The 26,546-nt window shown below is 38.6% G+C and overlaps 1 protein-coding gene across 1 annotated transcript; it reads left to right on the forward strand.

Moving 5' to 3' along the window:
- Positions 1–20,886: 20,886 nt before the first annotated feature.
- Positions 20,887–22,333, forward strand: LOC135231927 (putative olfactory receptor 5AK3). The gene has a single exon (XM_064289145.1). The coding sequence runs from the start codon at positions 21,203–21,205 to the stop codon at positions 22,166–22,168; it is 966 nt and encodes a 321-aa protein (XP_064145215.1). The 5' UTR covers positions 20,887–21,202; the 3' UTR covers positions 22,169–22,333.
- The last annotated feature ends 4,213 nt before the right edge of the window (positions 22,334–26,546 follow it).

Here is a 26,546-nt window from a genome sequence, read left to right on the forward strand (position 1 = left end):
CCTGTCAGGGTAGTCATCGGTTGTAGCCGGGCACCTTCTAGTTCTTCTGATCTCAGGCTGATGTACTCTCTGGTTATGTGGCCCTTTCTGTCTCTTGGGCTTGTAATTACCTTCTACCCGTAGTGTTCTTCATTCTCCTTTGCTCCAAGTGGGTTGAGACCAATTGATGCATCTTAGATGGCTGCTTGCTAACGTTTAAGACCCCAGACGTCACTCTCCAAAGTGGGATGCAGAATGTTTTCTTAATGGATTTTATTATGCCAATTGACTTAGATGTCCCCTGAAACCATGGTCCCCAAACCCCTATACTGGCCTTCAAAGCATTCAGTTTATTGTGGAAACTTCTTTGCTTTTGGTTTAGTCCAGTTGTGCTGGCCTCGCCTGTATTTTGTGTTGTCTTTCCTTTCACCTAAAGTAGTCTTATCTACTATCTAATTGGTGAATACCCCTCTTCCACCCTCCCTCCCCACCCATAACCATCAAAGAATATTTTCTTCTCTCTTTACAATACTTCTCGAGTTCTTATAATAGTGGTCTTATACAATATTTGTCCTTTTGCAACTGATTAATTTCACTCGGCATAATGCTTTCCAGATTCCTCCATGTTATGAAATGTTTCACAGATTCATCACTGTTCCTTATCAATGCATAGTATTCCAATGCTTAAATGTATAATTTATCCATTCATGCATTGATAGGCACCTTGGTTGCTTCCATCTTTTTGCTATTGTAGACAGTGCTGCAATGAACATGGGTTTGCATATATCTGTTCGTGTAAATGCTGTTATTTCTCTAGGATATATTCCAAGGAGTGGGATTGCTGGATCACATGGTAGTTCTATTTCTAGCTTTTTAAGGAAGCGCCAAATCGATTTCCAAAGTGGTTGTACCATTTGACATTCCCACCAGCAGTGTATAAGTGTTCCAATCTCTCCACAGCCTCTCCAACATTTATTATTTTGTGTTTTTTGGATTAATGTCAGCCTTGTTGGAGTGAGATGGAATCTCATTGTAGTTTTGATTTGCATTTCTCTAATGGCTAACGATCACGAGCATTTCCTCATGTATCTGTTAGCTACCTGAATGTCTTCTTTAGTGAAGTGTCTCTTCATATCTGTCACCCATTTTTTAATTGAGTTATTTGTCTTTTTATTGTTGAGTTTTTGCAGTATCATGTAGATTTTAGAGATCAGGTGCTGATCAGAAATGTCATAGCTAAAAACTTTTTCACAGTATGTAGGTAATCTTTTTGTTTTTTTGGCAAAGTCTTTGGATAAGCATAGGTGTTTGATTTTTAGGAGCTCCCAGTTATCTAGTTTTTCTTCTGCTTTGTTAGTAATGTTTTGTATACTGTTTATGCCATGTATTAGGGCTCCTAACATTGTCCCTATTTTTCTTTACATGATCTTTATCATTTTCAATTTTATATTTTGGTCTTTGATCCTTCTGGAGCTTGTTTTTGTGCATGGAGTGAGGTATGGGTCTTGTTTCATTTTTTTGCAGATGAATATAAAATTATGCCAAAACCATTTGTTAAAAAGACTGTCTTTTCCCCCATTTAACTGTTTCAGGGTCTTTGTCAAATATCAACTGCCCATATGTGGATGGATTTATGTCTAGATTATCAACTCTGTTCCATTGGTCCATGTATCTGTTGTTGTACCAGTACCAGGCTGTTTTGACTACGGTGGTAGTCAGGTACAGTAAGGCCTCGCAATTTGTTCTTCTTTTACAGTAATGCTTTACTTATCTGGGGCCTCTTTCCCTTCCATATGAGGTTGATGATTTGTTTCTCCATCTCATTAAAGAATGTCCTTGGTATTTGGATTGGAATTGCGTTAAATGCATAAATCACTTTTGATACAATAGATATTTTTATAATGTTAAGCCTTCCTATCCATCAGCAAGGTATGTTTTTCCTCTTATGTAGGTCTCTTTTGGTTCCTTGCAGAAGTGCTTTGTAGTTTTCTTTGTATAAGGCTTTTACATCTCTGGTCAGATTTATTCTTAAGTATTTTATTTTCTCGGGGGCTACTGTAAATGGTATTGATTTGGTGATTTTCTCTTCGATGTTCTTTTTGTTGGTGTAGAGGAATCTAACTGATTTTTGTGTGTTTATCTTGTATCCCGATACTCTACTGAACTCTTCTATCAGTTTCAGTAGTTTTCTGGGTAATTCCTTAGGGTTTTCTGTGTATAAGATCATGTCATCTGCAAATAGAGAGATACTTTTACTTCTTTCTTGCCAATCTGGATACCCTTTATTTCTTTATCTAGCCTAATTGCCCTGGCTAGGACTTCCAGCACAATGTTGAATTAGAGTGGTAATAAAGGGCATCCTTGTCTGGTTCCCATTCTCAAGGGGAATGCTTTCAGGATCTCTCCATTTAGGATGATGTTGGCTGTTGGCTTTGTATAAATGCCCATAATTATGTTGAGGAATTTTCCTTCTATTTCTATTTTGCTGAGAGTTTTTATCATGAATGGGTGTTGAACTTTGTCAAATGCCTTTTCTGCATCAATTGATAAAATCATGTGATTCTTGTCTTTTATTTATATGATGGATCACATTAATTGTTTTTCTAAAGTTGAAACATCCGTGCATACCGGATATGAATCCCCCTTGGTCATGGCTAGAATTTTGTTGAGGATTTTTGCATCTAAGTGCATGAGGGAAATAGGTCTTTAATTTTCTTTTTTTGTGGTATCTTTACCTGGTTTTGGTTTCAGGGATATGGTGGCTTCATGGAATGAGTTTGGGAGTATTCCATCATTTTCAATGCTCTGAAATACCTTTAGTTGTAGTGGTGTTAACTCTTCTCTGAAAGTTTGGTAGAACTCTGCATTGAAGCCCTCTGGGTCAGGATTTTTTCTGTTTTTTTTTTTTGGGAGTTTTTTGGTTAGCTTTTCAAACTCTTCTTGTTATGGGTCTATTTAGTTGTTCTATCTCTGTGTTAGCATAGGTAGGTGGTATGTTTCTAGGAATTCATCCATTTCTTCTAGGTTTTCGAATTTGTTAGAGTATGATTTTTCATGGTAATCTGATATGATTCTTTTAATTTCAGTTGGGTTTGTTGTAATATCGCCCATGTCATTTCTTATGCAGATTATTTGCTTCCTCTCATGCTTTTCTTTTGTCAGTTTGGGCAATGGTTTATCAATTTTTTTGATTTTTTTCAAAGACTCAGCTTTTGGTCTTGTTAATTCTTTCAATTGTTTTCTGTTTTCTATTTCATTTACTGCTGCTCTAATTTTTATTTGTTTTCTTCTGATGCCTGAGGGTTTCTTTTGTTGCTCTTTCTATTTGCTCATAGTTATAGGGATAATTCTTTGATGTGGGCCCTTTCCTCTTTTTGGATGTGTGCATTTAGTGATATAAATTGGCCTCTGAGCACCGCTTTTGTTGTGTCCCAAAGTTTCTGATAGGAAGTGCTTTCATTCTCTTTGGATTCTATGAATTTCTTTATTCCATCCTTAATGTCTTCTATAATCCAGTGTTTTTTGAGCAGGGTATTGTTCAGTTTCCAAGTGTTTGATTTCTTCTCCCTGCTTTTCCTGTTATTGATTTCAACTTTTATGACCTTATGGCCAGAGAAGATGCTTTGTAATATTTCAGTGTTTTGGATTCTGCTAAGGCTTGGTTTATGACCTAATATGTGGTCTATTCTAGAGAATGTTCCATGTGCACTAGAAAAAAAAAAGTGTACGTGGCTGCTATTGGGTGGAGTGTTCTGTATGTCTATGAGGTCAAGTTGGTTGATTGTGGCATATAGATCTTCTGTGTCTTTATTGAGCTTCTTTCTGATGTCCTGTCCTTCACTGAAAGTGGTGTGTTGAAGTGTCCTACTATTATTGTGGAGCTGTCTCTCTCACTTTTCAATGCTGATAGAGTTTGTTTTGTGTATCTTGCAGCCCTGTCACTGGGTGCATAAATATTTAACATGGTTATATCTTCTTGTCCCTTTAATCATTATATAGTGTCCTTCCTTATCCTTTATGATGAAATTAACTTTCATGTCTATTTTGTCAGAAATTAATATTGTCACTCATGCTCTTTTTTGATTGTTGTTTTCTTGATATATTTTTTTCCATCCTTTGAGTTTTAGTTTGTGTCTCTATGTCTAAGGTGTGTCTGTCGTATGCACCGTATAGATAGAGCATGTTTTTTAATCCATTCTGCCACTCTCTGTCTCTTTATTGGTGCAGTTAGTCCATTGACATTCAGGGTAATTATGGATAGGTATGAATTTAGTGTTATCATTTTGATGTCTTTTTTTGTGTGTTGACAGTTTCCTTTTCCCACTATTTTTTGTGCTGAGTGGTTTATCTTTATGTATTGTGTTTTCCTTATATTCGTTGTTGTTGATTTTGTTTCTGCTGAGTCTCTATTTTTTTCTTGTATTTTATTTTGATGTACAGGATAGTTTGTCTCCTTTGTGGTTACCTCATTTTTTACCCCTATTTTTCTAAATTTAAACCTAACTTTTATTTCTTTGTATTGCCTTTTCATCCTCTCCATATGGAAGATCTATGACTACATTTCTTAGTCCCTCTTTATTGTTTTAATGCTGTCTTCTTTTACACAATAACATTGCTGTTACCCTGTTTTGAGCATTTTTTTAATCTTGATTTATTTTTTTGATTTCCCTGGCTGGGTTAACTTCTGATTGCTCTGCCCAGTGTTCTAGTCTTGGGTTGATACCTGATATTATTGATTTTCTAACTAAAGAACTCCCTTTAGTATTTCTTGTAGTTTTGGTTTGTTTTTTACGAATTCCCTCAACTTGTGTTTTTCTGGAAACGTCTTAATTTCACCTTCATATTTAAGAGATAGTTTTGATGGATATATGATTCTTGGCTGGCAATTTTTTTTCCTTCAATTTTTTATATAAGTCATCCCATTGCCTTCTTGCCTGCATGGTTTCTGCCAAGTAGTACGAGCTCATTCTTATTGACTCTCCTTTATAGGTGACTTTTTGTTTATCCCTAGCTGCTCTTAAAATTCCCTCTTTATCTTTGGTTTTGGCAAGTTTGATTATAATATGTCTTGGTGACTTTCTGTTAACATCTACCTTATGTGAAGTTCGATGAGCATCTTTTATAGATATCGTCTCATCTTTCATGATATCAGAGAAGTTTCTGCCAACAAATCCTCAACAATTCTCTCTGTATTTTCTGTTATCCCTTCCTGTTCTGGTACTCCATTCACTCGTAGGTTATTTCTCTTGATAGAGTCCCACATGATTCTTAAGATTTCTTCTTTTTTTTTTTTTTTAATTCTTTTATCTGATTTTTCTGCAAAAATATTAGTGCCAAGTGATTTATCTTCAAGTTCAAAAATTCTGGCTTCTACTTGCTCAATTCTGCTCCTCTGACTTTCTGTTAAGTTGTCTACTTCTTTCGTTAATCTTCTGAATTTCTGATTGCTGTCTGTCTATGGATTTTTCCATCTTGTTAAATTTTTCATTATGTTCCTGAATAATCTTTTTAATGTCTTCAACTGTTTTATCTGTGTGTTCCTCAGCTCCTTCTGCGTATTGCCTCATTTCCTTTCTGATGTCTGAAGAGTTCTGTGTTCTTTTGTATTCTTTTTGTATTCTGCCTCTGGTAATTCCAGGAATGCACTTTCATCTAGAAAATCCCTTGATTCTTTGTTTTGAGACCTTGTTGAGGCAATCATCGTCTGTTTCTTTATGTGGCTTGATATTGACTGTTGTCTCCAAGCCATCTATATGTTAGTGTATTAGTTTATTTTATGTTTGCTTACTGTGTCATAGCTTCTTGCTTTGTTTTGTTTTGATATGCCCAAATGGGTTGCTTGAGTGAGCTTGCTTGATTATTTTCACCTTTGGAGTTCTGATGTCCTGTCCCCAGCTGGCTAGAGCTGTTATCAGGTATATCAGTCTAGGAGTCCATTCACTTGTCTTGTATATGTTCAGCTCAGGTGTCCAGGTAGCTGATCATCAACTGTGTGGTACAGGCTCTGTACGACAGTCTTAGATGGTCAAGGGTGATTGGTGTGGGTACCAGTATCTGGTTGCAGCAGGGAGTCATGCTATGAACAAGTCAGAGGGCTGAGAACCATCCCCCAAGTGTCTCTGAGGAAAGTGTGTCCCTCTTGCCTAGGCTATACAGTTGGATGTGTTCTGCAGATGGACCATGGGCACCCAATGTTTTTGGTTGTAAGGACTGGGAGGTACCAGTTATCCTTGGACCCCTGTCGTGGGTGGCTGGGTGATCTGAGTGGAGCTACCAGTCCTTAGGCCCCTGGTGTGGGTAGGTGAGGACTCTCTTTAATAGGCACAGTGGTGTCAAACATCAAACACCCACCTCTCTGCTGCACAGCTGAAACAGTTGGAGTCTGCCAACAAGGGCCTATTCTCCTGAAATAGGCCCACACAGGTCCATGCAGAGGGGAAAGAAATTCAGAGCCCATGGACCTTTTATAACTGGACAGGAGCTGCTTCTGTCCTGAGATCCCCCGGTTAGTGGAGCTGGCAAATTATCTTTTCCCCAGTTGCAAATTTATTCATTTTCCAAGGCCGGGAGGATGGCTCTAGATGTCAACAGAGCCTATCTCAGGCCCAGGGAAATGAACAGCCACTGGAGCTGGCTTGAGGAGGGGGGACAGTAAAATATACGCAAGTACTTAGCTTTTGCCAAGAGCACCATTCTTCTCAGGTTTTGGAGGTGTGAGTAGGCTGTGTGGCTGGCTGCTTCTCCCTAAGGAAACTGCGACTGAATACTAGTGCCAGCCTGCTGCAGACGCTGCTTCTGGGAATGGTGCCTGAGGGCTCCCCATGATTCAGGTCTGGTAACTCCTTTCTGCTTCTGTACTGTCTCTTCCTTCTCCTGCCCCTCAGTTCATTTTCTAAGCTTGCCTTTGATGCTCAGTGCTCCTAGCTTGTCATAAATATACTTGTTTCACTTGTTTTTTTGGGTCTTTGTTGAAAAAAAAATTTTTTTTTTTTTGTTGCAAAGAGGCTAGCCAGAAGCGTCTGTCTATTCCACCACCTTGGCTCCCTCCCTATCTTTTTCATATTGTGAATAGTGCTACAATGAACATGGGTGAGCATACATCTATTCATGCAATAGCCCTTATTTCTCTAGGATATATTTCTAGGAGTGGGATTGCTGAAGCACATGGTATTTCTATTTCTAGTTCCTTAAGGAAGTGCCATATCATTTCCATAGGGGTTTTACCATTTTGCATTTCAACCAGCACTGAATAAAAGTTCCAATCTCCCCACAACCTCTCTAACATTTGTCATTTTTTATTTATTTTTTTTTTTGATTAGTGCCTAGTGATGTCGAGGTGAGATGGCATTTCATTTTAGTTTTCATTTGTATTTCTCTTATGGCTAAATTCTACAGTCTGAAATTGATCAAACATGCAATCAAGACACATTGATAATGACTGGTGATTTGAATGCAAAAGTTGGAAACAAAGAAAAAGGTTGGGTAATTGGAAAACATGTCCTTGGAGACAGGACCAATGCTTTAAATCTCATGACAGAATTTTGCAAGACCAATGACTTCTGCATTGCAAAAATCTGTTTTTGACCAACATAAACAGTCACTAAATGTGAGGACTTCTCAAGATGGAATACACAGGAATTACACCAACTACATCTGTGGAAAGAGATGATGGAGAAGCTCAATATCAACAATCAGAAAAAGGTCAGGTGCCTACAGTGTAGCAGACCATGAATTACTCAAAAACAAGTTGAAGTTGAAGAAAATTAGAACAATTTCACAGGAGCCAAAGCACAAATATGAGTATATCCCACCTGAATTTAGAGACCATCTCTCAAGAATAGATTTGATGCATTGAACACTAAAAACTGAAGACCAGACAAGTTTTGGAATGACATCAAGGATATCTTATGTGATGAAAGAAAAAGGTCATTAAAAACACAAGAAAGAAAGAAAAGACCAAAACGGGTGTCAGGAGAGACTCTGAAACTTACACTTGAACTTCAAGTAGCTAAAGCAAATGGAAGAAATGATGAAGTAAAAGAGCTTAACAGAAGATTTTAGAGGGTGGCTCGAGAAGCCAAAATAGTATAATAAAATGTACAAAGACCTGAAGATAGAAAACCAAAAGAGAAGAAAATGTTCAGCATTTCTCAAGGTAAAAGAACTGAAGAAAAAATTCAAGCCTGAAGCTGCAATATTGAAAGATTCTCTGGGGAAAATACTAAATGATGCAGGAAGCTTCAAAATAAGGTGGAAGAAATACACAGAGTCACTGCAACAAAAAGAACTGGTCGACATTCAAACATTTCAGGAGATAGCATATGATCAAGAATCAATGGTACAGAAAGAAGAGGTCTTTCTTAGTCGTCTAGTGCTGCTAAAATAGAAATACCACGAGTGGATGGCTTTAACAAAGAGAAATTTAACTCCTCATAGTATAGTAGGCTAGGAGTCCAAATTCAGGGCTTCAACTCCAGGGAAAGGCTTTCTCTCTCTCTCAGTGCTGGAGGAAGGTCCTTCTCATCAACCTTCCCCTGGACTAGAAGTTTCTCCACACAGGAACCTCTGGTTCAAAGAACACACTGCTCCTGGCACTGCTTTCTTGGTGGTGTGATACCCCCACTCTCTGCTTGCTTCCCTTTCCTCTTATCTCTTGTAAGATAAAAGGTGGTTGTCTCAGGCTGGGTTCTCTACAGAAGCAAAATCAGTAAAGCATATAAATACATACATATAGAGAGAAATATTTATATCAAGGAAATAGCTCACATGATTGGAGAGGTTGGAATGTTCCAAGTTCGTGGATCAAGTAGAGGCTTCACCTGATTCTTATAGCCTCAGGGGTTGGCGAACCTAAGATCAGGCAAATCAGAGAGCAGAGATTTTGCTCACAGGCTGTGAAGATTGATAAATCCCAGGATTGACAGGTGAGCTGCTAGCTCAAGTCCCAAGAACCAGAAGTCAGATGAATAAGAGGCAGCTGAAAGTTCCAGAACAAACCAAAAGCCTTGGTGAGGTGAACAGGAAGGAAGTAGATGGCAGACAGAAGGCAGAGAGATGAAGGCTGAGGGGGTAGTGAGCTGCCATAGACCCCGCCCTCACCAGTATCGCTCAGCAGATTCCATCATGGGGGTAATCACGTATCAAATTTCAACAGGGAAGTGATCACATTACACAACCTGCCAAAACACTGAGAATCATGGCCTAGTCAAGTTGACACACAATTTTAGCCATCACAGTGGTACAGTCTGCAACTCAAGAAACTCTCTTTGCATTGGATCAGGGATGTAACTTAAGCAAGAGAGTTACATACCACCCTAATCCTCTTTCACATAATATAATGTTGCCTCAAAAAACAGGTAGAAAGATTAGTCTTTACAACACATAGGAAAATCACATCAAATGACAAAATGGTGGACAAAAACACAATACTAGCAATCACGGCCTAGCCAAATTGACCTATTTTGGGGGGACACAATTCAATCCATGACAAGGTCCAAGCTACAATGAAGACATTGACAAAAAACAAGTCTCCAGGAATTGACAGAATACCAATTGAGATGTTTCAATAAACTGATGCAGCACTGGAAGTTCTTACTCATCTATGCCAAGAAATTTGGAAGCCAGCTACCTGGTCAACCAATCAGAAGAGATCCATATTTGTACCATTCCAAAGAAAGCTGACTCAATGGAATTCAGGAATTATTGAATAATTTTTTATCATTTATATCACAGCAAGTAAAATTTTGCTGAGGATCATTCAAAAGCAGCTACAACAGTATATCGACAGGGAGCTGCCAAAAATTTAAGCTGGATTCAGAAGAGGATGTGGAGCCAGGGACATAATTGCTGATGTCACATGGATCCTGGTTGAAAGCAGAGAATACCAGTAAGAGGCTTCCCTGTGTTTTATTGACTACGAAAAGTCATTCAACTGTGTGGATCATAAATTATGGATAACATTATGAAGGATGGGAATTCCAGAACACTTAATTGTGCTCATGAGGAACCTGTACATAGATCAAGAGGCAGATGTTTGAACAGAACAAGGGGATACTATGTGGTTCAATGTCAGGAAAGTTGTGCACCAGGACTGTATCCTTTCAGCATACCTGTTCATACATATTCTGTATGCTGAGCAAGTAATTCGAGAAGTCGAATATATGAAGAAGAATGGGGCATCAGGATTGGAGGAAGACTCATTAATAACCTGTGTTATATTGATGACACAAACTTGCTTGCTGAAAGTGAAGAAGATGTGAAGCACTTATTGAAGAATATCAAAGACCACAGCCTTTAGTATGAATTACACTTCAACATTAAGAAAACAAAAATCCTCACTCTGGACCAATAAGCAACATAATGATAAATGAAGAAAAGATTGAAGTTGTCAAGAATTTCATTTTATGAAAAATCCACGAACAAAAGGAACTCAGCACAGGAGAGTAAGAGGAACAAAAAGAACGTTAGCACCCCCCCCCAAAAAAAAACTACAAAATGACAGCAATAACCTTATACCTATCAATATTTACAGTGAACATAAATGACCTAAATGCACCCATAAAGAGACACATAGTGATAGAATCGATTAAAAAAACAGGATCCATCGATATGATGTCTATAAGAAACACACCTTAGAAACAAAGATGTAAATTTCTTAAAAATCAAAGGATGGAAAAAATGTATCAAGCAAATAACTTCCAAATAAGAGCAGAAATGGAAATACTAACCTCAGAAAAAATAGGTTTTAAAACAAAATCCACCATAAAAGACAAAGAAGGGCACTATGTAATGATTAAAGGGACCATCCCTCATGAAGGCTTAACCATAATAAACATCTACACACCCAATGACAAGGCTCCTAAATATGTAAAATAAACTCTAATAGCACTGAAAAGGGAAATTGACAATGCCACAGTAATGGTAGGAGACTTCAACATACCACTCTCAGTAAATGACAGAACATCTAGAAAGAAACTCAGCAAAGATACAGAAGAGCTAAAGAGTACTATCAGCCAGCTTGACGTCGTAGACATACATAGAACATTTCACCCAACAGCTGCAAAATATACATTGTTTTCCAATGCACATGGAGCATTCTCCGGAATAGACCACATCTTAGGCCACAGAGCAACCCTCAACAAAATACAAAACACTGAGATAATACAAAGTATCTTCTCTGACCACAATGACATCAAAGTAGAAATCAACAACAGAAAGAGTAAGGAAAAATAATCAATTACATGGAAACCGAATAACACTCTGCTTAAAAACCACCAGGTAATAGAATAAATCAGAGATGGAATCAAAAAATTCCTAGAATCAAATGAGAATGAAAAACACATCATATTAAAACCTTTGGGACAGCAAAGGCAGTCCTCAGAGATCAGCTTATACCAATAGATGCACACATCAAAAAAGAAGAAAGGGATAAAATCAAAACATTAGCTATACAACTGGAACAAATAGAAAGAGAACAGCAAAAGAGACCCACAGCCACCAGAAGGAATGAAATAATAAGAATTAAAAAAAGAATTTCTTTTTACTTGGATCCACAAATACCACCCATGGAAGCAAGCAGTTAAGAAATCAAATAATGCATTGCATTGGGGAAATCTGTTGCAAAAGGCCTCTTTAAAGTGTTGAAAAGCAAAGATGTCACCTTGAAGACTAATGTGTTCCTGATCCGTGTTGTGGTGTTTTCAATTGCCTTATATGCATGTCCATGAATAAGGAAGATGGAAGAAGAATAGACATATTCGAGTTGTGGTCTTCAGGAAGAACATTGAATATATCATGGACTGCCAAAGAGCAAACAAATCTGTCTTGGAAGAAGTACAACCAGAATGCTCCTTAGAAGCAAGGATGAGGACGCTGTGTCTTATATACTTTGGACATATTATCAGGAGAGGTCAGTCCCTGGAGAAGGACATCATGCTTGGTAAAATAGAGGCTTGGAGAAAAAGAGGAAGACCCTCAACAAGATGGACTGACACAGTGGTTGTAACAATGGGCTCAAGCATAACAGCAATCATGAAGATGGTGCAAGACCAGGCAGGGATTTTCCTGTTGTATATATGGACTCTATGAGTCAGGCCTGAATCGATGGCACCTAACAACAATAACAACATTTGATAAAGGGACTCTCTTTTTATTAAAGATCAACTGACCGTAGAAAAATGGATTTATATCATCTGTGTTCTCAATTCTTTCTGTTGGTCTACGTGTCTGTCATTGTACCAGTACCAGGTTGTTTTAACTACCGTAGTTGTGTATTAGGTTTTGAAATTAGATAATGTGAGGCCTCCTACTTTGTCCTTCTTCTTCAATAATCCTTTACTTCTCCAGGGCTTTCTTCCTTTCCATATAAAGTTAATGATTAGTCTTTCCATTTCATTACAGAATGCGGTTGGTATTTGGATCTGGATTGCATCATACCTGTAGATCACTTTGTGTAGAATTGACATTTTTACATGCTGAGTCTTTCTACCCATAAGCATGGTATGATTTTCCATTTATGGAGACAAGTTCTTTTGGTTTCTTGAAGTAGTGTTTTGTAGTTTTCATTGTATAGGTCTATTACATGCCTAGTTAGATTTATTCCTAAGTATTTTATTTTCTTAGGTGCTAACCCTGATTGAATTTTGCAAGACCAATGACTTCTTTGTTGCAAATACCTTTTTCATTAACATAAAGAGCAACCATACACATGAACCTCACCAGATGGAATACACAGGAATAAAATCGACTACATCAGTGGAAAGAGACAAAATGGAAAAGCTCAATATCATCAGTCAGAATAAGACCACGGACTGACTGTGAATCAGACCATCAATTACTCCTATGCAAGTTCAAGTTGAAACTGAAGAAAATTAGAACAAGTCCGTGAGTGCCAAAGTACGACCTTGAGTATATCTCACCTGAATTTAGAGACCATCTCAAGAATACATTTTACACATTGAACACTAATGACCTAAGACCAAACGAGTTGTGGAATGACATCAAGGACATCATTCATGAAGAAAGCAAGAGGTCATTAAAAAGATAGGAGAGAAAGAAAAGACAAAAATAGGTGTCAGAAGAGACTCTGAAACTTGACCTTGAATGTCAAGTAGCTAAAGCCAAAGGAAAAAATGATAAAGTAATGGAGCTGAACAGAAGATTTCACAGGGCAGCTCAAGAAGATTAAGTACTACACTGACATGTACCAAGACTTGGAGGTGGAAAACCAAAAAGAAAGAACACATTCCACATTTCTCAAGCTGAAAGAACTGAAGAAAAACTTCAAGCCTCAAGTTGCAATATTGAAGGATTTTATCTGGAAACTATTAAATGATGCAGGAAGCATCAAAAGAAGATGGACGGAGTATACAGAAACACTATACCAAAAAGAATTGGTCGGCGTTCAACCATTTCAGGAGGCAGCATATGATCTGAAACCGATGGTACTGAAGGAAGAAGTCCAAACTGCACTGAAGGCATTGGTGAAAAAGGTGGTTTCAGGAATTGACAGAATACCAATTGAGATGCTTCAACAAACTGATGCAGCACTGGAAGTGCTCACCGGTCTATGCCAAGAAATTTGGAAGACAACTATCTGTCCAAACAGCTAGAACAGATCAATATTTATGCCTATTCCCAAGAGAGGTGATCCAACAGAATATGGAAATTATCGAACAATACCATTAATATCACACACAAGTAAAATTTTGCTGAAGATCATTCAAAAGCAGCTGCTGCAGTACATCAACAGAGAACTGCCAGAAATTCAGGTGGCATTCAGAAGAGGACATGGAACCAGTGATGTCATTGCTGATATCAGATGGATCCTGGCTGAAAGCAGAGAATACCAGAAAGATGTTTACCTGTTTTTATTGACTATGCAAAAGCATTTCACTGTGTGTATCATAACAAATTATAGATGACGTTGTGAAGAATGGGAATTCCAGAACACTTAATTGTGCTCAGGAGGAACCTGTACACAGACCAAGAAGCAGTCCAAACAGAACAAGGGGATACTGCGTCATTTAAAGTCAGGAAAGTTGTGTCAGGGTTGTATCCTTTCACCATACCTGTTCAATCTGTGTGTTGAGCAAATAGTCTGAGAAGCTGGACTATATGAAGAAGAATGAGGCATCACGATTGGAGGAAGATTTATTAACAACCTGCATTATGCAGATGACACAATCTTGCTTGCTGAAAGTGAGGAGCATTTATTGATGAAGATCACAGACCACAGTCTTTATTACAGATTACACCTCAACATAAAGAAAACAAAAATCCTTACAACTGGACTAATAAGCAGCATCATGATAAATGGATAAAAGATTGAAGTTGTCAAGAATTTCATTTTACTTGGATCCACAATCAACACACACAGAAACAGCAGTCAAGAAATCAAAAGACGCATTACATTGGACAAATCTGGTGCAGAACACTGCTTTAAAGTGTTAAAAAGCAAAGATGTCCCTTGAAGACTAAGGTGAACCTAACTCAAGCCACGGTGTTTTCAATCACCTCATATGCATGTGAAAGCTGGTCGATGAATAAGAAAGACAGAAAAAGAATTGACACCTTCGAATTTTGGCGTTGGTGAAGAATATTGAATATATCATGCACTGCAAAAAGAACAAATGAATCTGTCTTGGATGAAGTAAAACCAGAATGCTCATTGTAAACAATGATGGGGAGACTATATCTCACAAACTTTGGATACCTTATCAGGAGAGGTCAATCCCTGGAGAAGGACATCGTGCTCGGTAAAGCAGAGGGTCAGAGAAAAGGAGGAAGACTCTCAACAAGGTGGATTGACACAGTGATTGCTACAATAGGCTCAATCATAACAACAATTGTGAGGATAGCACAGGTCTGGGCAGTGTTTCTTTCTGTTGTACAAAGGGTCACTATGAGTCAGAACCAACTGGAGGGCACCTAACAACAGCAACAACAACAATGAACATTGATTAAACAAGCAAATGAATGATACAATCCTTAAACCCAGGAATCCTGAGGTCTGAAGTGTCAAAGAGGCTCAGTAACTTGCCCATGTTCACTCAGTTAATAAATACTAGACTCAGGGTTTGGGCCCCAGCAGAAGGACTCTGGGAGTTCATACTTTAAACCTCTATCCCACACAACAGCTTGCCCATCCTCCTAGGAAGAAAATCAAGGAAAATAGTGATTTAGTACTTCATGCTAACCACTGGAGCATCATCAAATATAAAAAGAGAAGGCAATAAAAGATGAATTCATGACAACTTTTGATATTCAGTCAGACTTCCTACCAGACTACTTACAGTCTAGGAGACAAAGGATTTCAATCTTTAGAATCACTTGGCAGTTGAGTTCAAGCAGGGTCCATAGACAGCCTTCTGAACTGACGGTCTGGAACTCCAGGGTAATGCCTGTGGACTTCTTTCCACCAATGGCCACCAAAGGGTTAATAAAGCAAAGCATGAATTGGCTTGCATGTTCCTGTGATGCACCGCCTATGTCACTGGTATTTCAAATACCAGCATGTCACTCATGGTGGACATGTTTCAGCAGGGCTTCCAGACTACTACAGACAAGGAAGAAAGGCCTGGCAATTTACTTCCAAAAAAATAGTCAATGAAAATCTTATGGGTCATAACAGAATATTGTCCTTCTTGATTTGGAGAAATCATCAGGAGGTATCAATCACTGGTGAATGGACGGCCAGCAAGGTGAGAGAGACCCTACATGAGATGGATTGGCACAGTAACTACAACAATGGACTCAAACATGCCAGCAAGCTTGAGGAATATGTGGGAACAGACAACAGCTCGTTTTGATGTAAAGAGGTCCTCATGAGCTAGAGTCAATTCATGGCAGCTATCTATCTCTATCTGGAATTATCCAAGTTAGGAAAGCATGTGTTTGCTGTTGTTAGGTACAGAGCTCACTTTGCAAGTTCTGACCATGTCAGGCCCAGAGAGTCCTTGAGGTATACACCAATGACGGCAGCAGCGGCAGTGAACAAGGGGCATCCAGATTTGGAGAAGCCTTCTGATAATGATAATTATTTCCTGTCAAACTCCTCCCCAGTTCTACAGGTATGTACACATGCATTCCCTCATTTGCTGTTTCAACATCACTGAGGCAGCCATGTCTGGTTTCATTAGCCCAATGTTACAGACAAGGAGACTCATGTCTAGAGATAGTGGAAGGTCCAGGGTTCAAAACCAGGTTTCCAGAACCCAAGACCAGCGCCAGGCTGGGGCATATGGTCTCTAAGATCATAGAAATAAACAAGATGCAGAGTCTCTAAGATCCAGAAACTTGGAATTAAAAAATAATAATTATATGGTCTCACATTGTTACAGGACAGGGCTTCCCAGCTCAGGACTAAGCCCTGCTTAGGTTCTTACCTTCTTCTGACCAAGAATGACCAGGAGAGGCTCAGAGATTCCACAAGAACAAACGTTTATTAAAGACAGATAACAGGCTCACGAGGGAGAGAGGGAAAGGGGCTTCCACCTACGTTAGCCTCCAGTCTCCCACTGGACAAAGGATTTCCTAGGGCTTATAAAAGTTTTTAGGCAGGAAAAAGGCATTATCTTTATTCATTAGATGGGTGGAGATTTCTAGGAGAAGGGGAGGGATTATGAAAATCAAACGTGTGCGCAGTTAGAATTCAAGATGGACTTCCTTGCAGAGGTTGCTGGAACTAAGATGGAGTCTCTCACAAAGGCTGCTGGCAGGTCGAACAGGACTTATTCTGGGATGTTGTGCATGTGTGATGCCTCTGGATCTTGGCTCAAACCCCATCGAGTGGTCTTTATTCACGTTGTCTCAGGTGGAAGGTCATTCATAGTCCACGTTGATCTTTACTGCATATGCTCTGCACCTGGTGAGGTCTTGAAAAACAACTCAGGAAGATTATCAGTAATTTATAGCTAGTCAAGCACACAGGGCCTTGAAATATAGCCTTTATTTAATTCAGCCAGCCCAATTTCTTCCCTGTCTCAATATGAGAGTCTCAACTCTACACTCAACGCAGCCCCCAGAGTCTGAGATCCTCATGAGATCAATTCCTAATTCCACAGCACTCAAGAAGTAAGTCCTCATTTGTACTAAGTGAAAAAATATCACCTTGGGAGCCATCAACCTGCAGGAGGTATAGAAAAGGAAATTCTAAAATAAATACTATTTAAAAGAAGTACCTCTTGTATTTTTTTTCCTAAGCAGACACAAGGTCTGTAGTGTCTGGGAGAAAAATCCAAGTCTAGATATCAGAGAAATACACCAGGTATTTGATCTTTGCCTCTTTGTAGCATTTTCACCTTCAGAAAATTAGAAGTGGAAACAGAGTAGCAGGATCTGCTGCAGGGGTGAGTGGGGATCACTTCTGGCATTCATCACCTAAAACAGTGCCTCAGGTGTTGTCCGTGCTCAATAAAAGTTTTTTGAGTGAAATAATTTGCCTTAGGTAGCAGCTAACACTTTGGGAAAGAGAGAAGTCAGATCTGGACCCAAAGTTTGCTTTAGTTAAGAACATCCCTGAAAGGGTGTCACAGAGAAGAGTCTCCAGATCTTAAATCATTTAAAATATAGAACATTTATTAAGCGTTCAAGGGTACATTCAAATGGGGAGCCACAGATGCACCAGAGTGAAACCAAACAGGTATTAAATGGAAGAACAGTGGACACATTTAAGGAGTTAGAACAAAGAACCTAAGTTACATCATTTGATTAGAGGTTACAAACATATGTCGACATAAGGCAGGTTTACCTGAAGGCAGGGTGCTAGGAGGGGATTGGTTTGGAGTACATGTGTGTTCCCCTTAGACTGGCTACAGAGTGATATTGCAGGGGTATGTGGTGAGAAGGGGGGGGCGGGTTACAGGACACTCCTTTCTTAGAGCAATTTGCTCGAATGAAACCTTTCTTGTGAACAGTTGCCAGGGAGACTCAGATAAGAGTGGTGCTAAGGTCTTTTCCCTGAGACTTTGTTTCTGCATCTTTATCATGGAAGAAAGACTATTTATTTATTTTTGCAACAGATTTGCCCAATGCAATATGTCGTTTGATTTCTTTCTCTCTCTTTTTTTTTTTTTTTTTGGTTGTGCTTTAGATGAAGGTTTATAGAGCAAATGAGTTTCTCATTAAACAATTAATACACATATTGCCTTGTGACATTGGTTGCCAATCCTATGATAAATCAACACTCTCCTCTTCTTGACCTTGGGTTTCCCATTTCCAATTCTATAGCTTCCCTGTCTCCTCCTGACTTCTCATCTTTACCCCTTGGCTGGTGTGCCCATTTAATCTCATATACATACATGGTTGAGCTACCTTTATTATTGTTTGTTTTGTAGGTCTGTCTAATCCCTTGGTTGAAGGGTGAACCTCGGGAGTGATTTCAGTACTGAATTAAAAGGGTGCCTGGGGGCCATACTCTTAAAGTTTCTCCAGTCACTGTCAGACCAGTAAGTCTGGTCTTTCTTTGTGAGTTGGAATTTTGTTCTACATTTTTCCCCAGCTCTGTCTGGACCCTCTATTGTGATCCCTGTCAGAGCAGTCAATGGTGGTAGCTGGGCAAAGTCTAGTTGTGCTGGACCCAGTCTGGTGGAGGCTGTGATAGTTGTGGTCCGCTAGTCCTGTAGACTAATCTTTCCCTTGTGTCTTTGGTTTTCTTCATTCTTCCCTTGCTCCAGGTAGGGTGGAACAAGTGGAGTATCTTAGATGACCACTCACAAGCTTTTAAGACCCCACTTTGGCCACTCACCAAAGTTAGGATGTAGAACAATTTCTTAGGGGCAATATTTCTTGAGGCCATCTGGTAGAAAAGTTTTGGTAGACCTTGAGAGTTTACCGAAATTCTTCCAGCTTGAATACAGAGAAAACATCTCCATAATTATCCATGGTTGCTGACCAGAGAAAAGACTCAAAGGTGTACAATGTTAAAAGTCTCAATTTGACTTTGCTGAATATAGCAGGAACCCAGGTTAATATAGCCATTTCACTTTGGTCAAAGAGGCTTGAAGGTTTCTCCTTTACAAGGGGTACACAAAAAGTCAGTTGTGCTTTAATGTAGAAACTGCTGCTAATGAGAGCAACACAGGCTTAATTGTGTACAAATGTGAGTCTCTTTTTCCTCTCACTCTAAGGTGGCGCTTTGGCTCAAGTTGTCTCCTCTCCTTGGAGCTGCTTTCCCTGGCAGTGCCGATATCCAGCTGGTACAATCCCAACCATATTCCTAAACCCAAATGTGCAGCCACTTATTTCAGGAAAGTTTTCTGTACCCCCTAACCAGATAAGCTCTTTCCTGGAACCAACATCAGATTTCATCTCCCTTTGGACACTATTAACCCCGAATTTTTAGCACAATCGACCTAAATATCTTGAGTACTGTGGATGTAACTTACCATTAGGGACCCTAAGTCTCTGCACATAAATTTCAATGTACGCAATGTTTTTTTTCAACTGAATTGACATTTATTGACCCTAAGAATGGCAATACTTTATTTCTCTAATGTCTAATAAAACAGGTGTGGCTTTGACTTAATAAGACTGCTTTATCATTTTGAGCTTTGTTGAATTTTGGGACCATTTTCATTGTCCAAGGCACCTGAGCTCATAGATACAAATGAGTGTACTCCTTCAGCGTGGACTCCTTGGGGTATGCACATTTGTTTCATTACTGCTGATTAAAACATTTCAGGAACTACTTCAGTGGACTGACTCCCTCCTCAGCTTTAAGAGGAAATCTGTCTTATTAGCTCCTTTTGTGTACTGAACTGCGACAGCTCTATGTCCTGAGGAATGAATACCAGTCTAGCATTTTAAAATCAACCAACCAATTTGTTTCAGTGCTAGAGTTAAAACTAGCAGCATTTTGACTTGCTGAGACATAATATGTCTGTAACCTGTGCTTCAAAAACAATTTAAGGGACTAAAATACATTCAAGAAATACCTAACAGTTACAAAAAGGTATCTAGAACATACAATGAACACATGTTACTGTTGTATGCCATCAAGTCGATTCTGACTCATCGTACCCTATATGACAGAGTGGAAAAGCCTTATACTATTTTCTAGGCTGTAATTTTTAGGTGACCAGATCACCAAGTCTTTTCTCCCCCTGAGAAGCTAGTGAGTTCAAACCACAGACCTTTTGGTTAGCAGCTGACCGCTTAACAATTGGACTACTGGGGATTCTTTCAATGAACACAAAACCAAAAAATCAAACCTGTTGCTGTAGAGTTGATTCCAACTCACAGTGAACCTAAACAGCAGAATAGAACTGCTTCATAGTGTTTCCGAGGAGTGTCTGCTGGATTTGAACTGAGTAACTGCTACATAGGTACCACATAAACTATCATCAGCATCATTGAATCACCAATACTACATTGTACTATAAGCAGTCAATAAGCTCTTTTCCTCAAAATGATGATTTTAAGAGTCAGGTTGATAATCGTAGCTACAGAGAATTCATTTTCACTGCCACACAATGTTCTGCTCTTTTAGGTACCATAATTTGTTTAAACATTAATCATTCATTTGGTTACTAATTTATTTCTATTATATCAAATGGCTTCATTTTTATTTTTTTAATTTCAATTTGACAATCTCTGAATTTTAACTGTGAGTTTAGTCCACTTACATTTATTTTCCTTACTACAAGGTTTATTTATGCCATCTCATGAGATTTCTATTCATTTTTTTCTATTACTCTCTTTTATCAATTATTTTTGCCTTGTTTTGATTGATAAGTTATAAAAAATCCATTTATTACCCTAAACTTAAAAAAAAAAATTCATTTTCATTTTTCAAGAGCATGGACTTTGATTAAAATTATAAATACCTGAGAAACACTATCAGTTGTTGAAAAGGTAAATAATCATATTTAAGTATTGCTTTATGCAAATATGGATGTTTGTTTGATACAGTGGAAGAGTGTGTCAATCTACGTTTCTTAGAACCACACATATTAGAAATCATCTTCTATGACAATCTTCTTTATTTTGAAAATGAATTTCTTGCTCAAGTATCACTGCTTTCCTGGTGGTGTTTTACCAAGAATATAGAAAAAAAAATATTTGAGAATCAATAAACATTGTTATGTTTGTCATGAAAATCCAAGTCAAAAAGGTAGCCTGAAACAAGACAGCCCCCCGCCTCCGCCTTTTTTTTTAATTTCAAGACATTGCAAAGATTTCACTTCTCGGTCCTTCTCTTGGTCCTTCCTAGATTGTGGTAGCCATGACACAAGGAAATGATACAGAAGTTACTGAATTCTTTCTTCTTGGATTTGGTGGCCAACACAAGTTTCGGTATGTCCTCTTTATTGTATTTCTAGTGATCTATATGACCTCCATAATGGGTAATATTGGAATGATCCTACTCATAAAGACAGATCCCAGGCTTCAAACACCCATGTACTTTTTCCTACAACATTTGGCTTTTGTTGATATCTGTTACACCTCTGCCATTACTCCCAAGATGCTGCAAAACTTCATAGTTGAAAATAAGTCAATATCTTTTGTGGGATGTACAATACAATTATTGATTTACAGAACATTTGTAACTACTGACTGCTACCTCCTGGCTACCATGGCAGTGGACCGGTATGTAGCCATCTGTAACCCACTTCACTATCCCACAGTCATGTCTCGAAGAGTCTGCATCCAGTTGGTAGCAGGTTCATATGTAGTAGGCTCAATAAATGCCTCCATACACACAGGTTTTAGATTTTCACTGTCCTTCTGCAAGTCCAATATCATCAATCAGTTTTTCTCTGATGGTCCCCCAATTCTCTCCCTGTCATGCTGCAGTATCAAAATCAACATCTTGCTACTTGCTGTCTTTGTGGGATTTAACTTGATGTTCACTGTGATGGTCGTCATCTTCTCCTACATATATATCCTGGGTGCCATCCTAAAGATGTCTTCTACTGCAGGGAGAAAGAAAGCCTTCTCCACATGTGCCTCCCACCTGTCAGCAGTCACCGTTTTCTATGGAACCCTCTTCTACATGTACTTACAGCCTCACTCTAATAATTCAGAGGAAAATATGAAAGTGGTCTCCACATTTTATGGTATTGTAATCCCCATGTTAAACCCCCTAATCTACAGCTTGAGAAATAAGGAGGTAAAAGAAGCTCTAAAACTGATGGGAAAGAAGTTCTGGACTGGACTTAACTTATTAAAATGTATCACAGCAAAGTAACAAGCACAGATGCTTTAAAAATTTTTAATGTTTCTGAAATTACAGGCATGGTCACATCTAAAATTAGTGCTAACTCATACAATACATAACATCTTAGAATGTGGGAAATATAGTAAAAACATCACCTGGGACTAGGTTTTCCTGGAAAATGGTTTGAGAAATATATTTCCCACTACCCATGAAGGGTTTTATCAAGATTAGTCATAATATTAAGAAGCACGTATAAAGTTTGTAAACTAGTTGCTTGAAGTGTATTTCAAATGTAAAACATTTATTTGCATGTGATCAATGTTAAAAACAAAGTTCATAATTTTCCATTTCTATAAACCAATTCCCTAAATCATCTACAATAAGATTCTCCATACATTTTTCAAAGTACTGCACAAAATTGAATATAAAATAGAATCATTGCTATGAGAAGTATTGTTCTGAAGCCATGCTTTGTTTTCCTAATTTTCCCATTTTAGTGACATTTTCTAGCATTTGGAAATATTTATTTCTGTTACTAGTTACCTCATTTATTCTGAATTCACCTCTTTCTTGTCTAAGAAAAGGGAACTCTTGCAAACATTTTATATTTCTCTCTCCAATAGAGATAAAGAAAGAGAATCTTAAATATAGATGGATATAATAACCTAAAAGTTAACCACTCATTTATAAAAAAGCAAATCAATCATTTTAATTCAGACAAGTAGCTTTGATTGGGCAAGAGAAGAAGATACATTTTTCAAATCCAATATCCCACATAAATTTTAAGAGAAGAGGAAAAGAATAACTTGCAGTCAATGTAGGAATACCTTAATCTCCCCATAAAAGGCTTCCTTTATAAAAGAAATAGCCTTTTATCCCAAGAAAGTTCCAAGTATCTTTGGGGACCAGGACCAAGGAACACTGCTGAAGAGTCAGTAGCAAGTAGACAGAGCATGGTTTGAGAGGTAGAAATAGAAAGTTGGAGATCCAGTGAAGAAGAAGCTTTCTACATCTTGGAAAGTCTAAATGGCCAACATGGGAATGGGAAGCAAAACAGAGAATTACATAGTAGTCTACAATCAATGCTAGGGTGAAGAATATAAGCTCTGTGACAAGTGGACAAATGGCCAAATCTCTGAGGCCTATGTGAGGCAGAAACAGCTGGCCCCAAAGAAAAAGATCCTGTTCTCCCAAGGAAAATAGTGAACTGAAATGTAAGACTCATTCACAGCCTAGTATAGCCACCAGGTACCTGAGAAAACCAACTGGAAAGGCAGCTGGAGCCAAGGCATGATGAAGACTGAACAAATACCCATTCAGCACATCCCAAAGTTCCGCCATAAGCAGGAAACCCTCCTGAAAAAGTAGAACGCACTTAAATCATCTTGTGGTCTTTTCTGGTACATACTATGGATTGTCTTTTTTAAATTCCATTCCATCCTTCTAAATGGAGATTAAAAAGCCTAAAACTACATTTGGCTTAGCACCTAGTAGTCTGCATATGAATCAGGTATATTCATGGGAGAATTGGAAAGTAGAAGGGAATTACTGACAAGCAAGGAAAAAGAGACTTGAGTAGTTAGATATGGTTGCTCTGGGCAGACTCAGAATTCCAGCATCTAGTCATCAATATCAGAGTATCACAGGCAGTTGGGGTGGTAGCAGCAAGACTAGGAGTAGCAGCAGCTTCCTGCCCTATGGAACCCAGCTTCCTTGATGCGTTCCTGAAGTGCATTCCTTCATCTCCTCAAAAGATTCTGTATGCATCAAGTCCCCTTTATTAAAGCTCTTTCTGCTTGAAATATCTGGTATGGTTTCTTTCCCTAGATCTAGCTTTGACAGATACACCTACCACACCAAATATCCAGATACTTACTGCACTTGGATGACACCAGAAATATTCCTGAAATTAACAATCAAGAGGGAAAAGGGCAGTAGGATGCCTAGTAGTCTGTATCACTAATGGTAACAGGGTTTACAGGAGCCTGAAGTAGACATGCAAACCTCACTCCAGGCGTCAAAATGTTGTAGATCCATTACATGTAGTACTGAGTCTTCCCCACAGTAGATATTTAGTAGGGATCAAACAAATGAAAACCATAACATGAGCAGTGTCCATGTTATACAAATACCGAACTGGGCTGGCTGCATGAAAATCGCCTGAGGTTTTTTTTTTTTTTTAAGAGTAGATCTCTGACATAAATTCCTATAGTATTCAGTATATGCAATTTGAAGGACTTCTAAAAATTTCCCAAGAGATTCTGATACTGCACTAGTTTCTGGAGTCACTGACTACGCCCTACCAGGCATGAAAGGATTACGTGAGAAGATTCCCTAAGGATTGTTGGGGAGATGCCTAGTTACACCAGAAATGTTGTAACATCCCTTTTTCTAGCTGATGGTTAATGTTCCTCTTTGGTAGGCTCCCTAACCATGGTGTGATTCATCATGCCACCAGGACAGATGATTGTCTCTACCAACACAGAAGCATTGAAGTAAGGAAAATAACTTACCACTCTATTCCCAATAGCCAGCCCATTCCTAGCACATTGTAGCTGCTCAATAAATATTGTTGAATAAATAAATAGATTTATGAAAGAAGAAAGGACAGACCAGAAACCTATGCAGGATAAGCTCACATGAGTCGGAAGCAGTAAACTACAGCCCAGCACAGCTGTTCCTGAGATGAAAAGTGCAGCAGCAGCCAGAGCTTATTGGGAATAGCCAAGTTTATTGGGTGGAACAACTGCCTGTAACAGCATCATAATAGCATTGTTGGAAATAAACACACAGAATCAAAATTTAAAATAAGTCTCTGTCATTTTACATGAAGATGTGTAGGATGACAGGTAGGCAGATATATTCCTTCACATCCTTAATACCTTAAAGTTAGCCACTTCTAATATACCAAAAAAAAAAAAACAAACCCAGTGCCGTTGAGTCAGTTCCTACTCATAGCGACCCTATAGGACAGAGTAGAACTGCCCCACAGAGTTTCCAAGGAGCGCCTGGAGGATTCAAACTGCTGACCCTTTGGTGAGCAGCCACAGCATTAACCACTACGCCACCAGGGTCTCCATTTTATTAAATAAATATGTGAACACCAGCTTGAGCAAACTATCAGAGATCTCTGTTCACAAGCAAAAGGGCACTTTGCTTTGTTTCTTTTTTGTTATTATTGACATTGTTTTACTTTGTTTTGTTTTTGAGGTCAGGTATGTGTGTGCTAGTGAGAAAGAGGTGTACAGAGAGACAAGAAACATGGACAGAGTACCTAATGGCATAAGGTAATTATGACACCAAAGAGGGTATGAGCAAGAGTGGCCTTCAGCTCAGAGGAAAGTTGGGCACTTATGGCAATAGATGCTTGAGTACTCCCTCCATCCCCTCCCTCCAGGAAAGTCACACATTTGATGGATTGTTCTATAACACTGATATGATTTGGTACGTAGTAACTGACTAGTGTGGTTAAGAATATGTTGTCAGATTACTGCCAAAGGTATTGGTGCTGAGAGGTAAAAGGTAATGACTTCCAACCACCATCGTAAAATAAGTGGATTTGTGGGGAGTAATGTGACAGTGTCTCAGAAACACCCCAGGTGGAACAGATGAGAGTGGAGAGGCACTACTTTCTAAGATTTAACACAGAGAAGGTTGCATTCCTAATTATATCAAAACCGTAATCAAACCACTTGCCATTGAGTTGGTTCTGACTCATAGCGATTCTATAGGACGGAGTAGAACTGCCCGGTAGGGTTTCCAAGAAGCATCGGTTGGATTTGAGCTGCCAACCTTTTGGTTAGCAGCCAAGCTCTTAATCACTGTGCCACCAGGGCCCCATTCCTAATGAGTCTTTTTTAGCTCTCACCCCTAGCTTATGGGACACTGTCACCACGTTTTTTCTCAAGGTTTCTTCATCCGCTTTAAGTTGCCTTCCCTGGCAGTACTGATCTCCACCTGGTACAATCCCGAACGTATTTCTAAAACCAAATGTGACGCCAATTATTTCAAGAAAGGTTTCTAGATCCCCTACCAGATGAGCTCTTTCCCTAAATGAAAATCAAACATTTGATTTCTGTCCCATTTGAACACTATTAACTCTGACTTTTATAACGGAACATTAGCTTAAATATTTTAAGGACTGCGAATGTAACTTACCGTTATAGACCCTAAGTCTCTGCACATAAATTTTAGCATACACGATGCTCAATTTTTCTTTTCAAAGGTATTGATTCTTTTTGATAACTAATTTCTCTAATGTAAAACAAGCTTTGCTCTGATTGAATAACTGCTTTATTCTTTTGAGTTTGTTGAATTTTGGGATGATTTTATTTATTCAAGGCATCTGAACTCATAGATCCAAATGAGTGTAGTCCTTCAAAGCAGACTCCTTGGGCTTTGCACATTT

This window comes from Loxodonta africana, chromosome 7, assembly GCF_030014295.1.
Source record: "Loxodonta africana isolate mLoxAfr1 chromosome 7, mLoxAfr1.hap2, whole genome shotgun sequence".
NCBI classification, from domain to species: domain Eukaryota; kingdom Metazoa; phylum Chordata; class Mammalia; order Proboscidea; family Elephantidae; genus Loxodonta; species Loxodonta africana.